We start from the raw sequence: 14958 nt of genomic DNA, 5'->3' as shown, positions 1-14958 counted from the left end.
TATTTTAAACTTGTCTAACTAGTAATATTCTGACTGCATTTCATCATCTCGAATATCATGAGGGAAATATACTTATTTAAGATAAGATACCTCTTTTACCATGCAAATTCCTAACCAACCTAGAAATCCCACAAAAAAACAAATTGATTTAACGCAGCATATATTTCCTTAATTAGCCTTCATTTGGATCTTATTGAGTATCACATTCTTCTTTACATGTTTGCAAAATGGTGATAAATTTCTAGGAATTGACATGTAGCTGCCTGGAGGAAGTGTGTGGAGCCCTCCCTTTCCTCCTTTCTGAAAGATAAAATAATATTTGTTCATCACCCAGTCTCTCAAACATGGGTGATCTCCCTGCTATAAGACCACCAGTTTCCCTGAACCACAAGGAAGCTAAGCCAAGAGTGCCTCCCATCCTTAGGGAATGCAACACTAACAGCGTCAACTTAGCAAAGATGGGTCATGAATATCAATGTAGAAGCACAACCAGAACCCTAAGTGTGCTGATGAGGACAGTCTGGCATTGCACTGACTGCGTGGAGGTAGGTTGCTGGCCCCAGCCCGACTTTCTTGCCCTTGCGCTTGCCCCAGCCCTGGCCTCTTCTGTCTGCCTGAGTGGAGTCTCTGCCCTCTCCCCGCAGTTGTGGACATGGATGGAAGACCTTCAGAAGGAGATGCTGGAGGATGTCTGTGCAGACTCGGTGGATGCGGTCCAGGAACTGATCAAGCAGTTCCAGCAGCAGCAGACCGCCACTCTGGACGCCACACTCAACGTCATCAAGGAAGGCGAAGACCTTATCCAGCAGCTCAGGTCAGCGCCTCCCTCCCTGGGGGAGCCCAGCGAGGCCAGGTCAGCACGGGCGGTGTTTTCCAGTGGGAAATGCCTCAGACTAGACACGAGATAAGTCATGTCCCGGTCTTGGCTCAGCCACAACCAGCTTTGTGGTCGTGTGTGATCTTCCGTGTCTCCATCTGTCTGATATAAAAATGCCTGCACCATATGCAACTTGAGTTGAAAATGAAAAAGTAAACAGAAAAGGGCTCATCTTCTAAAGCATTATTTATCACTCATGATGTTATTCAGCAGTCAATAAGTCACATAAGTACAACAGAAATTAGCAAAACGGAACAGGAAAAAACAAATAGCATCTTCATTAAGAATTATGGCATATTTAGTCACAAGGAGAAAGGGCCATCAGCAATAGAGTGTTCTTTAGATCCTGATCTCAGGCTGAACTCTGAACTCCAGTGCCCTACTCGGCAAAATGTAACCCAAAATGGTTGGCTTTGGCCCATGTGGTGTGTGTGGTGGTCTCCTGCTCTGTTCTTCGTTACCTACTTAGCACCTTTCCACCATTCCTTGCTGCCCAGATAACAAAAATCTTCCTGTGTCAACATAAACTAGTATAACTCATAAGAAAAATCTTGTCCAAAACCTCCTATTTATTTACAATCATTCGCAACATTGCCTCCTTTCTGTCGGTGTTAACATCTAGTTTCCTGCTCCTGTCAAGGGCCCTGACTCAGATATGGTGTCATGAGGCCTGGGGTGGGCCCTCGGCAGCCAGCGCCGTGCCCAGGTGCTGTCTGAATGGGGTTTGATGGTGCTAATGAGGCCTGCCCGCAGGGACGTGTTCCTATCCCAACATCACCGAGCGCCGGGCCTTCTGCCAGCTCCGGACAGAAATAATCTCATCAACGCATCCCCGCCAAGCCAGGGCCTGAGGGAATGACTACAAGTGAGAAGGCTTTCCCCCCACATCAGTTGTCTAATTAAATAAACAATGAGAACTTACCTTTCAGCGTCCCTGGCACGTTTTTTTTTTTCTGTTGGAAATTAATTATTTCGACTCTAAATATGCACACGAGATGTTCTGAGTCTTGCTGTTGCATACTAACAAGACAGTCTCTGTCTCTAGATCCCTAGATTCATCTTCATGCATACCACATGACAGTTTTGTCTGCTCACCTAGGAAACTCCACTGTTCCTTTTTGTGAAGAAAATCATAAAGAGCAGGCAGGCACCTCACCTCTCTGGGCCTCAGCTGCTTCGTCTGCGTGATGAAGGGGCTCACGCTAGATCTGTCGACTCTGGGATCTTGTGATGGCTTTGTGTTTTCTCTCCTAACATTTTCACAAGCTTGGCTGACTTCAGTCTCTGTGGGGCTGGGTTTGTCGAGATGCCTTTTGCTCTTAACAACTGCCAACTTGCACCATACCTCGGGGCAGAAGGCTCCTCAAAGATGGCGGAGGCCATGACGTGGCCGATGCCAGTTCCTTCAGTTTAAGTTCCATGAATTTCAGAGAGAATCACAGGCATGTGAACAAGAACCACTGGTGACAATGTATTCCTGCCCTGACCTGGTCTGACTCTAGCCTGGGCTCTTCTCCCTGATAGCAAGACCAGGCAAACAGAAAAAGGTGTAAATGATGCCTAGTGGGCCATGGCCGGCTGCTTCACACAGACCAGGCACACATCTTCTTGAGGCCTGGCACTCATCACTGAAGTCCCTACAGGCGGCTTCCCATCCTCTCTGTGATTCCCAGTGAGTGTGACACTGACGTCACTGCTGTGCAGGTCAGAAATGATGCTCTTCCTTCTGAAAGGTGTGTAATGTAGAGAGGCTGAGAGGGGTTGTCAGAAAGAATGGCCACATCCTCCCAATAGCAAAGCTTTCAACAAGTGCCATATGGCATAGCATGAGCACATTTCTATGTGCCTCATGACTGGGGGTATCCACACAATGATGGGTTTCATGCCCAAATAGGCTAGGGCTAGGAGGTAGTATTGGTAGCTGTCTGAGTGATAGAAGGAGAAGCTCTTGGCTAACTGGTCTTATGCTCCCTTCAGAAGCAGGGAGTCTGAACTCATATACCACTGCTTCTGAGACATACGCAGATGCAAAGGCCTGGTTTTCAGAAAATCTGCTGATGAGAGGATTCAAAACTAATGATTTCCCCATTGTCTTTTGACTTCTTAAACTGTATAAGAAAGCAAGACGTTGCAAGATATTGAATGTGCTCATTTATTTCAAGTTTTAGGGTTCCCACTTACCAAGGCCCAATGAGATGTTACCTTCTTAACCTCCAGTTCTTCTATTACAGTGATCTCTTTGGAGGTCACCACCACCTCACCTCTCAGAGCAGGTCAATGTGTTTATCTCGTGGTTCCCCTCTACAACCTGTGCCCCCCACCCCAATACTTCTGTATAAACTCAGAAAGTGTACCCCTCCCATCTTCCTGGCTAGATTCCACCTTCTTCTAATGCCCAAATCAGAACCCATCCTCTTTGGAACCTTGTTGCTGTCCCAGCTTCTTGTGCCCTTCCCTCTACTCTCCCCAGCTGGGCCAGTGCCCCAGCCAGCACCTGATATTTCACTTGTGTACTTTCAGGAGTAACAGTAGTCCATAGAGCACGTATGGTCACAGGACACGTACCTGGTCACAGAACACTCTCACATACACTGTCTTGTTTGACAACAAACTGTGAAGTGAGCAGGGCAGGGATTATGAAGTCCACTTTACAGGAGGCAACTGGGGTTCGGGGAGTTCATTTTTCAAGGCCACTAGCCCATGTGTATCAGAGGGGACTTACTCCAGGATTACAGCCTCCAGTCCCATGCTGTCTAACTACAACTTGGAGCCTCTGTGAGGACACTAGCCTGTAACCTGGCATGGCATTATAAAAGTGGGTGAATAATATTGGCAGTCATGGTCTTACTTTAACAACAACCCTGGGAAGTAAGATTAGGAAGAGTTTTTTATTCTATGTCTTTAATGTGTCAACTCTTATGCATTGTGTTTAATGTGTCTACTCTTATGCATGTGTATATGTGTGTGTATGTGTAAAACTGTACAAATTAGAGTATGCATATGCATGAAATAATCCCATTTCTCCAATGGTTTATGCTCTCCAAGAGGAGCTGCTGTGCTGTGAACCCTAAAGAGGATGCATGTGTCTTTGGTTCACCCACCAAGCAGATGGTGCCTGGCTCTCAGCAGGCGTTTGATAAATGGCTGTCACTTGAGTCACTCAGCTGATTCCCATCCACCTTGTTCAGAAGAGGAAGGCCCCCTCTCCTCTATCACTTCTAATATGCAAGGCCCCTCCCTCCTCTCCCCCTCTGCCACAGGGACTCGGCCGTGTCCAACAACAAGACCCCCCACAGCAGCTCCATCAGCCACATCGAGTCGGTCTTGCAGCAGCTGGACGACGCGCAGGTGCAGATGGAAGAGCTCTTCCATGAGCGGAAAATCAAGCTGGACATCTTCCTGCAGCTGCGTATCTTTGAGCAGTACACCATCGAGGTAGAGCCTGCGGGGGCCGGGAGGGGCAGTGGGAAGGGGCCATGGAGAGCGCTGGGAGGCCTGCCAATGTTCTGCTTCCTGGCCAAGGGCGCTGCCTCGGGGCCGAGGAAGGACATGTAGCCTAAGGAGAATGGAAGGATTTTGCATCAAGGATGCATTTATAGAAGTCAACAAGTTTTCATTCCGCCTTGTTATCTTCCTCCATCTTTCTCACCTCTGCTGCCCGGTAGAGCTCCTGTGTTTTACTGTCTGGGGACAGCTTCCTTGAGGAGGTTTTGGTTGCTGTGCTTTGGACGCTCGGTACTTGGGTTCCTGAAAGGCCATGGAGCTGGCTGTGTGGGCCATGAGGTAGAGTCCTGGAATTCTTATCGTCCTGAGTAGGTAGGCGTTAAAATTAGATTTTCTCAGTTGATGACTGTAGGTTAGAGATAAGCTGACATCCAGGAAGCCAGGAGGCACAGGAAGGAATACCTGTATTTCCTCAGTTTGCTTCCTGTTTATTAAGAAGGTAAGTCTGTGCTCAGGCTACTTGGTGTTCATAGCACAGACTCCTCGGTTCATTCTGAAAGGTCAGAATTGGGTGTTCTGGTATAGTAATATCCCCTACGTGATACTTGTTAATAATGTCGGCCCTGAACAATATCCACCATTTGTTTGTTTGCTTGCTTGCTTGCTTGCTTGCTTGCTTGTTTTGAGTCAGTAACTAAAGCCAAGGCAGTAGGTTTCTGGGGTGTGGAGAGTGTCAGACTCTCCAGTGCTTTGCCCTCAGAGGCAGAGGGTTAGATTAAAAGCATTGTCTTCTCTTTGCTTCCAGCTGGTGTGGCAAAAGGGAAATTCAGCTCTCTACTCACCTTTATAAAACTTTGCTTTGCATTTCTACCATCTTTTCCCAGTTGGAGCTTCTGGGAGTCTGGGACTGATCTTTCCAACAATAACTGTGCAAACTTCCTTGGAATGGGTTTGGAAGGAAAATGCCTTGGTTAAAGTTGAGAGCTCCAATATCCCATCCCACAGAGGGCCAGAAAACCATTCTGTCAACAGCTGCCCTTTTTTTTTCAATCCTGACCCCAAAAATGTTTATATTTAGAATAGAAGCTGTGAATGACAAGCAGTCCTTCCTGTCGCTTCCTCTTACCCTCTTTCTCTTCTCATAAACCTAACACTCCCGCCTCCCCAGAAGCCACTGCAGTTTCTTGCTTCAAGATTTCCTGCTCTAATTGTTCCTTCTGGGCAGGAAAAGATTGAAGTCTTTAAATATGGATTTAAACTATCCTTTCAACTCACTCTATAAATTTAGTTGAATTTATTTGTGCTTTGTATTTTTAATTTATTTTGAATGTACACTCAAAAGGATTTCAGGTGTCAAGTAGTATTAAACATATATTGAAAGAACAGTTTAAATGCCAGGGGAAAATTAGAGATATTGTCACGCAGAAAAGAGTGAATAGAGTGAACTTCATAGAGGCAGGATGACAAAGGCAATAAAGATGGGATAGAGGGCTGTGAGTTCTGAGTCTTTGGTAATTGGGAGCGAAACTCACAGAAATAAACAGAGGTTGCATTCGCTTGCAGTGATGTAGGCCCCAGGCACTCCCATGGTCCCTCCTCAGTAGGTTTCGCCTGTAGAGAGTGAACACATGTGAACACATCCAGGGAGGACCACTTTAGCAGGCATGGCGATTTTGCTGTTGTGTTCTTTATTTACTCTCTTGTCGGTCTGGGTCTACATCAAAAAATGCTTAAGTGGAAGGAAACCATCTGAGAGTTGGGTGTTTACATGTTATTTCATTAGGCGGCTGTGGTTTTGAGGTCAGGGTTGCTGATTTATTTCCAGAATTCATTGTTTTCTTCGCTTTGCTAGGGACTTCACACCTGACATCAGCTGGAGACATCACAAGGATGTGTTTGCCGGCAGTGATTCTGGGAAAATCCATTTTCACTCCTGAAAAAGAACCCAAAGTCTATGCAAAAAAAAAAAAATATATATATATATATATATATATATATATATATATATATATATATATATATCTTTAAAAAAAAAAAAAACAACCCAAACAGCTAGCTGTAAATCAAATGGATCTTATTTAAATGTTGCAATAGGGGAGTTTGACATTTAAATTATGGATTTGCATTCATCAGCCTCCATCTGTACTAAAACCCCCCTTCCACCCTGAATCCCGGACACCTTGGACAGCTGGCTGTGGATGCTGCAGAGAAAAAGGGGAGCCATGGTATGAGGGCCAAATAAAACGAGAGAGAAATATGGCAATGAGGCTCTGCATTAGGCAGTGAAGGGGTCTTGTTCCCCGTTTGGGAGGTGGCCCAGATCTTGGGGAAATGCTGCATTTCATCCTAGATGAAAACGGAAATCCTGCCAACCCTATGGAAAAGCTCTGCTTGGAGTCAGCTTGTCAGAAGTGATTTTTAAAGGGTGATGAGATTATTCCAAATTCCAGCTAGTGTTTCTCTGTGGGGATGAAGCGCAAACGTCCAGAGAAGTTTCAGAACGTGAAACTGAGGGTGGCTTCTGCAATGAGACGTGTGGGCGCTGACATAAGGCAGGCAGGGCTGTCACTGTGGGGCCAAAGCTGTGCTTCCCCACTAAAAGAGAGAATCTATGGACATACTCCGAATTCCTGGGGATTGCCCAAGAAAACCAGAGCAGGCCTGCGCCCCCGACATCTGGAGATCTAAGCCAGGCTCCTTCACCATATCACTGATGGCCGAAATGGGCTAATTAATTTAAGAATTAAGGGAGGCCGAAACCGGTTTGGTTCAGTGGTAGAGCGTCGATCTGCGGACTGAAGGGTCCCAGGTTTGATTCCGGTCAAGGGCATGTACATTGGTTGCGGGCACATCCCCGGTAGGGGGCATGCAAGAGGCAGCTGGTCAATGTTTCTCTCTCATTGACGTTTCTAGCTCTCTATCTCTCTCCCTTCCTCTCTGTAAGAAAAATCAATAAAATATATTTTAAAAAAATTAAAGGAGTATAGGAATTGCTGCACTGGTCTCCGCCTGCCAGTAAGAAAGGTGTCCCTGGCTCCCACAGTGTAACCTGGGAAGAGGCCATAGAGAATGGCCAATAAGAGTTTGGAGAAACTCTTCCCAAAGGGATTCAGCACATGTTCAAAAACCAGGACTGCAACTACATTCCTGCCATACCTTTTTAGATGCCTATAGATGGTCTATAAAGCCTTTTCCTAGAGGGTCAACCTCCCTCTATGGAAAACATTTTATATGAAATGGTTATGACAAAGGAGACACTTCACCAAATACAAGTAATGTTTATTTTGTGATGGCAGGAATATGGGTAGTATTTTCTTGTTTCTGATGCTTCTGTGCATTGCAAGTGTTCTACAATTAATCAGAATGATCAGAGAGAAATAAAAAATATTTTTAGAAGTAAGAACAGTCCAGTGGTCTCCAAACTCTTTGGATTACGCAGCCTCTCAATAAAGTAATTTTGAACTTGTGCCCCCCTATCTATGCATATATAATAGTGTATAAATTATTCACGACTTACATCACTGACTACTAATCTCAAAACTCACTGTGCCCTTAGGGCGAAGTTCCGCTTCTTCATTATAAGTTGTGGATCCATACTTCAAATTCTCTTCTGGATCATTTCCAGTTATGTTTTGGCATGGTTTCTTGACAGATCTGATTAGATTGTCAGTGTTTCTTTATCCCATCATGTGGCCGACAAAGAGTTCAAAGTTCTCTTGTGCTTTCATGATTAGTGTTATCTGCAAGCTGCAATCTTTGAGGAACCTTGTTGAGCCATGTGTCTTTTTGCAAAGGTTAGTTTAGTTAAAACTAGATAGTAGATCAGTCCATTTAACTGGACACATGAAAAGAACAATAATTTGAAACGTGATGAAAGCAACTGAGCAAATGAGTCACAGTCAGCTCCTCTGCAGTGGGGCGCTCCCCCACCACCCTTTCCCTGAGGAGCCCTCCCTTGTCCCATCATCTGCCAGGTGATGGGACAGACTCCATCTACCAGTGAAATTTCAGGGCAATGGCCGATTATTTTTATTGCTTTGATTTAATAGTATGCATGTCAATAACATAACATAACATAACATAACATAACATAACATAACATAACATAACATATAAGTGTATAGACAGAGAACTTTTCTCGCCGTTATCAATGGATAGTCTTCAGCATCTTCTGGGTGGGCTGGGTGGGCTCACCTACATTGGAGAGGACTAGAAATGGCACCAAGAAAGACACTATACATGAGTGACTTTATGAAAAATAGATCACAGTTATGGTCTTCCTTTTAAATCTCTATAATTACAAAGTTTGCTCAGTGCACCTGAAAATTAATCTATAAAATTAACCTGAGTGAGGAATAGAATAGCCAACTCTAAATCCATAGGATCCATGTTAGGGCCAGGCTGAGGCTGGGGGAAAAATGGCCTTCAAGAAAGAAAATTCTGGCCCTGTCCGGTTTGGCTCAATGGACAGAGCATCGGCCTGCAGACCGAAGGGTCCCAGGTTAGATTCCAATCAAGGGCACATGCCCGGGTTGTGGGCTGGATCCCCAGTAGGCAGCCAATCAATGATTCTCTCTCATCATTAATGTTTCAATCTCTCCCTCTCCCTTCCTCTCTCTGAAATCAATAAGAATATATTTTAAAAAGAAAAGAAAATTCTGCCCAGAGGAGAGCAAACTGATTTTAATTTACTGGTTGTCTCAACTCTTCAATTGGTTATATGCAGTGGCCCCCTTAGCATTTTATATTTGAAAGAGATTGCTCAGTCAACCTTTTATCTGATAGAAATTCAACTCAATAAACATTTAGTGAGTGCCTACTGTGTACCCAAAACTATGTTGGGCATTGAGGATATAGCCCCTGGCAATGGGACCAGTTAAGGAGAAACAGGAACCCAACCATTGTACTATGTGATTACTCTATGAAAGGGAGAGGCTCATGGTTTGATGGAACACGGAGGCAGGAATGCCTACCTCTGTCAGGCTGCCCACAGAAGGTTTCCCAAAGAGAACTCACCTAGAGAACAGGTACGAGTTGGTGGCCAGGATTGGCATCCCTGGAGGATGTCCCCCAACCTCTTCCAGATTGTTTCCAGAGCTCAGAGAAGGGGGTTGGGGGGGGTGGGGGGGAGGAGAAAGAGAAGAGGCAAGAGGGAGCTCAGAATTTCTTCACCATTCTACACTTTGGTCCTGGATCTGCTCTCTGGAAAAACAGGACCAATCTGCTCCGTCTTTTATTTGGCAGCCTGAAAATGTTTAAAAATTGTCGTCATAGGCCTCTGTTCCTTTATCTGAAAAATGTTGGGATTGTGTAAGTTATTTCTGCAGTCCCCTCTGACTGTAAAACTTTGATGGCTGTTTCATCGTCAGCCCTTCTCTGTGGTACATATTTCCAATTTATTTACCTCTTTCTGGATGTGACACGGTTTCCAGACACCTGGCTCCCCTGGTCACCTGCTCACCTGCTACCGGAGGGACTCAAGTTATCTGCGCCTGACTTACTAGACACACACCTTCATGTGGTGTGTTCAGGACACTGGCACTGCCCAGTGTAGCCCAGGAGACAGGAGCCTTTTCAGTGACTTCATCACCAGTCTTGTCTAGGCCTATGCTCTCTTTAAAGCTGCTGGTTGTCTTTTCAAGGTAATTGCTTCAAACATGCTGATTTTCTTAGTAACCTAAATGAAAGCTTTTTATATATTTTCCTTCTTAAATTTTACTTTTTTTTTTTTTTGCTGGCCCAGTTCTTCAGGCTATGAAAATACATTTAATTTATTATTGATATAACACTGGCCATTCAAAATATTTACCAGGTTAGATGGGGCTTCACTGTTCTCCTGTGACACAGAGCTATCAGCTGCACAGCCATTCTGTCAACTGAGTCATCGAAGGGCCACATCATCGAGTCCGTTTCAGAACCTTTTCTTCCTTGATACAGCGCGAGAATCTGCAAAGCCTTGCTGTTCTCCGTGTGGGTAATATACTGCAAATCCACCAGCAGAGTAACTGTATTTAGAGAGAAAACAAGGTCTGTTTGTGACCAGCCTTTGTGGGTCCCTCCTAAGGATCACTGTAGCATTTTCTAAATGTGTGCAGATCCTTTGAGAAGGAAATACAGAATATATACACTAAAGTAAACCAGATTCTGCACAAAACATTTATTTATTTGATAGTCTCCTCTAGACTGTTATCAAATTGATTTTTCAAGATCATTGGGGTTTCCCCTCCCACCTTCATTTTTTATTTAAGGATTCTTCTTACAGCTTTATTATTCTAGAAAATCACATGTTTTAGTATCTTATTAAAGATCCCTGATGGAAACTTTCATATCATTCTGAAATGGGGTGGGTCCAGGGCCCAAGACCTGAAGTCAGGTCACATTACCGAGTTCAGGTGCTGTGTGCTTCTCCTTTCTGGTAGGGAGGCAGGGCATTCAGCAGAAGGACACGAGGTAAGCTCCAGTACTAGGAGTTTAGCTTACAGGGGAGAAAATAAGTCTGACACTGAGGCATGCATAAGCGCTGGAATGAGTGAACGATAGATCTTGTAGGAGCTCTTCAACAGAGGGAGGTCTTTAGAAAACAGAATGGATTCCCAAAAGCCTCTCACTGATGAAGAAGCAAAGATGACAAAATAACCACTCAAGATCAGACATGATTATTTCAGAGACCTCAGCTTTAATCATGATGACAATGAAGAAAAGAACATGAAATTGGTCATAAAACTTATTCAGTTATCCAAACGATACAATTGGAATAGAAATTAGGTAGCTGAACATTGGAACTCATCAACTACAACATGTTGCAATATGTTCTTACATTATGTTGCCAAAAGAGAAAAACAACTGAGTGTATTTCTCTTCTGCCAAGTCCTTTTGCTTTTCCAGAAAATTCTTGTTATATCCCCCAAAGATCTTCATATAGCTACATAAAATACTTTAACTCTTTAGACGGATTATATATTTCTAAATTAGGAGAATGGTATAATATACCTTTAAAACAATCTATATTAGAATTCACTGATTTCATCACTTTGTAAATCAATTAACAGAAAGGAATTTTACATTATATTCTTAGACAAGAAGGATAGATGACTATGGCAATTCAGCTTATTTTAGTTTTATAGTGATAATCTATATCAATATACAAACTCATTATAGATAAATAGTTCTTTCCATGTAATGGACCGTTTCTTTCACTGCAATATGTCTTTCCCTACCACCCACAATGTGTAGGTCAGTGCAGAATATTTAGCTCTCACTTTTCTCATCCTAGTAAAAATAATGACATCATAAAACAGAAATATGCTCATTTTGCAGTTGATAGTTCAAGTTTCAGAGCAATCTCACCACAATTAAATGCCTTGGACCCTTTCTCCTGCTTAGTTGGCATGGGTTTGGACCTTAATGTATGTAACATATGGGATAGCAATACACATATACATATATTACACATATATAAACATACATGCACCATTTGCTGAGAGACATTATGGCTCAGTCACCAAGTATGTAGTGTTTTGAGTTAGCCTACCTGGGCTTACCCCTGTTTCACCAACTTTACTAATTGTGTGACCTTAGACAAGTTTCTTAGTTTCCCCATCATAGAAGTGGGGATGAGAATAATAATTAGGGGGCCATAGAGTTATTAAGGATTTAATGAGTTAATACATAGAACATGTTTAGTAAAGCTCCCGACACTTAAACACTTAATGCATTGTAATTGGCATTGTTATTATTATTCACAATATATTTTCATATCTGTATTTGCTTCCATATTTTAAGCAGTTAAATATGCCATCATATTGTTCCCCATTGTTTCTCTCTGACTGGGTTTCCAGGTCACATTGGGAACCCCTGAGTGCTCACACAGCTGCTGTGAGAAGCAAAGGCATTGCTCCTGCTCTGCCTGGGGCAGGCTACGCTTCCGTCCGCTGCTTCTCCCCTCCCACCGCTCACACCTCAATGCCACATTGCAGATGTGTCTCCTGTTCATGAAAAATGCTTCTAAGGGGTCAGAAACTTCTAGCTAGGTTAGCATTACCTCTATGCTAAGTGATCTGTCAGCTAGCTTGAAAACACACACACACACACACACACACACACACACACACACAAAACATAACCAAACTCTTAAACAAAAATATCCTATAGGGGAAGGCTGTGTGTTTTCTTGCAAGGGTAAATTATTCCTGGCATTTATAAATGGCCACAAACACAATTTATTGATCTATTCAAGGAACACATGATTAATTTAAAAGGTCCATGTGAAATAAAGAAAATGGAGTTATCATGAAGGTTGTTTTTCTTTTAAGAAGAAAACAGGAGAATGATTAAATGGGCACTTCTCTGAAATGAGAATAATGAAAAGAAAGCTATCCTCACAATCAGTTCTTGGACCAGCCTTATTGATATCACACCATGGTCAAGAGCACTGGACTTTGTATGTAGTTGGATGCTCAGCTCTGTGACCATGGGGAAAATGAACTGACTTCTCTGTGTCTTAGTTTCCTGCCAGAGTTGCTATGAGGATTTAATAAAAGAAAGTTAGTCAAATTCTTAACACACTGTCTACACTGGAATACAGGCACAAGGTAGAATTTCTTTTTCCATTGTAATCATTATTATGAGCTGAAGAAAACGACTACATAGTGAGATTTCCAACTTTGCACGTGATAACAAAGAGCTGAGTTGCTGGGAATAGACCACAGGAAGTGGGAAGAAGGGGCAGGTGGGTTTTGATACAGGCAGATATAGAATAAAACATTGGGACAGGAGACGCTAAAGTGTTCTCTACAGAGAAATACTGGGAAAGACCCAGAAAATGGGAGGAACCAATGGAGAGGGCTTCCTGAGACCAGATCCCAAGGCAGCTGCTAAGCCAAGTCCCTGGGGTTAATTTTTGGCAGCAGAATGCTGGGTTCAGTGAATCTTGTCTGGCAGGAAAGCCTTGGGCTTCGTTTTGGTGTGAGCCTTCCCATTTCCCACTGCCTCTTACCCTTTATAAACAAATTTCTGTTTAGCTCCTTCTCTGATTTCCCTTATGGCCATCGCTCTAGAGTAGACAGTTGTTAGAATAGAAATGTTGCCAATGTATCTCTCAAAGAGGTCATTGTACCCTAACACGCCAATTAATTCAGGGGAGCCAGGGAGAGAGAGGCCGCTGGAGCCAAGAGTGAGTGGGCCAGGAGCGGAGAAGGAGTTAATTGAGTGGAAGGAGAAAGCAAAATAGGTCGATTAAAAGCTGAATTCCCTGTGGGCACCTTGTGTTCTTTCATTTATTTGGTTCAGGCCCTAGTTTCTGCCCTGAACAGATTCTTCCAGGCTTCTTTTCCAAATGGAGTTAAGTCACTGAATTCATTCCCAGTGTCAGTTTTTCTTTGCAGAGTCTTATCTCTGTATTGGCAAACTAGCTTCTGCCCCATGTGATGAGATAAGCCAGGGATAAACATCTGGTCTAGGGGTCATTTCGTGCCAGAGAGGTTACTTTGAAGGCAGTGAGAACTTGAACAGACTGAGAGGAGGGGCATTTCAAAGCCACTGGACCAGGGAGGGAGACTGGAGAGGGCAGAGCTGACTCTCAGGATCAGTGAGGAAAGCAGCTCACTGATCAGTTCATGTAGCAAGTGCATGAGATGAGGCTGGAAAGCTAGCAGTAGTAAGCATCAGGGTTGAAAACAAATTTGTCTATTAAAAAAAAATGAGTGCCTGTTATATGCCAGCCTTGTACCCCAAAAAGAAAGTAGAGAGGAGGAACTCAATGAAAGAACATTCCTTGAGCAAATAGGAAATACAGGGTATCTCCCAAAATGTATACACACTTTGAATAATTATGAATTCCAATTGGTTAAATCTGAAAAGAAAGAAACATCAACTGAGCTATTAGCTCACATGTGTGTATACATTTTTGGGGACACCCTATCGAAAAGAGACTAATTTAAACTCCAGTAAACATTAGAAATACACAAGTCAACCAGGAAAAAGAATTACACAAATCAGACCATTACCAGGCTCTGGACATCAGTGTGTGCGTGGAATGCGAAGAGAGAGTCAGACACAGAGTAAAGAGCATGTAAATACAGGAAGGGCAGCTTAGGAGTCAGGCGTTCTGCTTAGTAGTTCCTTGGAATTCATAGTCTTCAGGCCTCATAACAGATTCGAGCCCTCTATTTATTGGTGTCAGGTGGTGAGGGTGGAGGAAGATAGGGAAGGGGAGAAAAAGAATATAGAAACAGCGGATATAGAATGTGGACATATTTCACATTTGGTTTAGATGCAGATTCTCAAGATACCAGACCTCTGAGCCTCTCTGTCCCAACAAACTCCTCTATCTTGCTCTGCTCCACCCTGGGACCTCGACCTTTCCCTCCACAGATCCTGACCCTGGGATCCATCTGGGATCTTCCTACAGCACACAGACCTGTCATAGACTCCGTTTTATGGAAACAAAACAGAAGCCAAAATGGGAAAGGAATGCAGGCTCTTCCTTTCATGCTTGTTGTCTTAATTTTATTCTAATTTCTCTTAATTTGTAGGCAAAGAAATGGACTAAACATTTTATTTGGGCTATTTTCAATATATTATCTGATAAAAGGCTTATATACAACATCTATTAAAACCTCACAAATCTATAATCAAAA

General features: G+C 43.4%; 1 protein-coding gene across 27 annotated transcripts in view; it reads left to right on the top strand.

Moving 5' to 3' along the window:
• The window catches only part of KALRN (kalirin RhoGEF kinase), a 650068-nt gene that overhangs the window by 352989 nt on the left and 282121 nt on the right, over positions 1 to 14958 (top strand). For 20 of the 27 annotated variants that reach the window (XM_084871486.1, XM_084871460.1, XM_084871485.1 and 17 more), the window contains exons 12-13: positions 645 to 853; positions 4138 to 4312. In XM_084871486.1, coding sequence (XP_084727612.1) covers positions 645 to 853; positions 4138 to 4312 — 384 coding nt within the window. The remainder of the gene's footprint in view (positions 1 to 644; positions 854 to 4137; positions 4313 to 14958) is intronic. The other 7 variants (XM_084871483.1, XM_084871457.1, XM_084871488.1 and 4 more) reach the window with 1 other exon arrangement.

The sequence above is a fragment of the Pipistrellus hanaki genome (genome assembly GCF_964339955.1).
Source record: "Pipistrellus hanaki genome assembly, chromosome: 2".
Lineage (NCBI taxonomy): Eukaryota > Metazoa > Chordata > Mammalia > Chiroptera > Vespertilionidae > Pipistrellus > Pipistrellus hanaki.
Note: the sequence above shows the minus strand (reverse complement) of the source record. Positions and strands in the feature narration are given on the sequence as shown.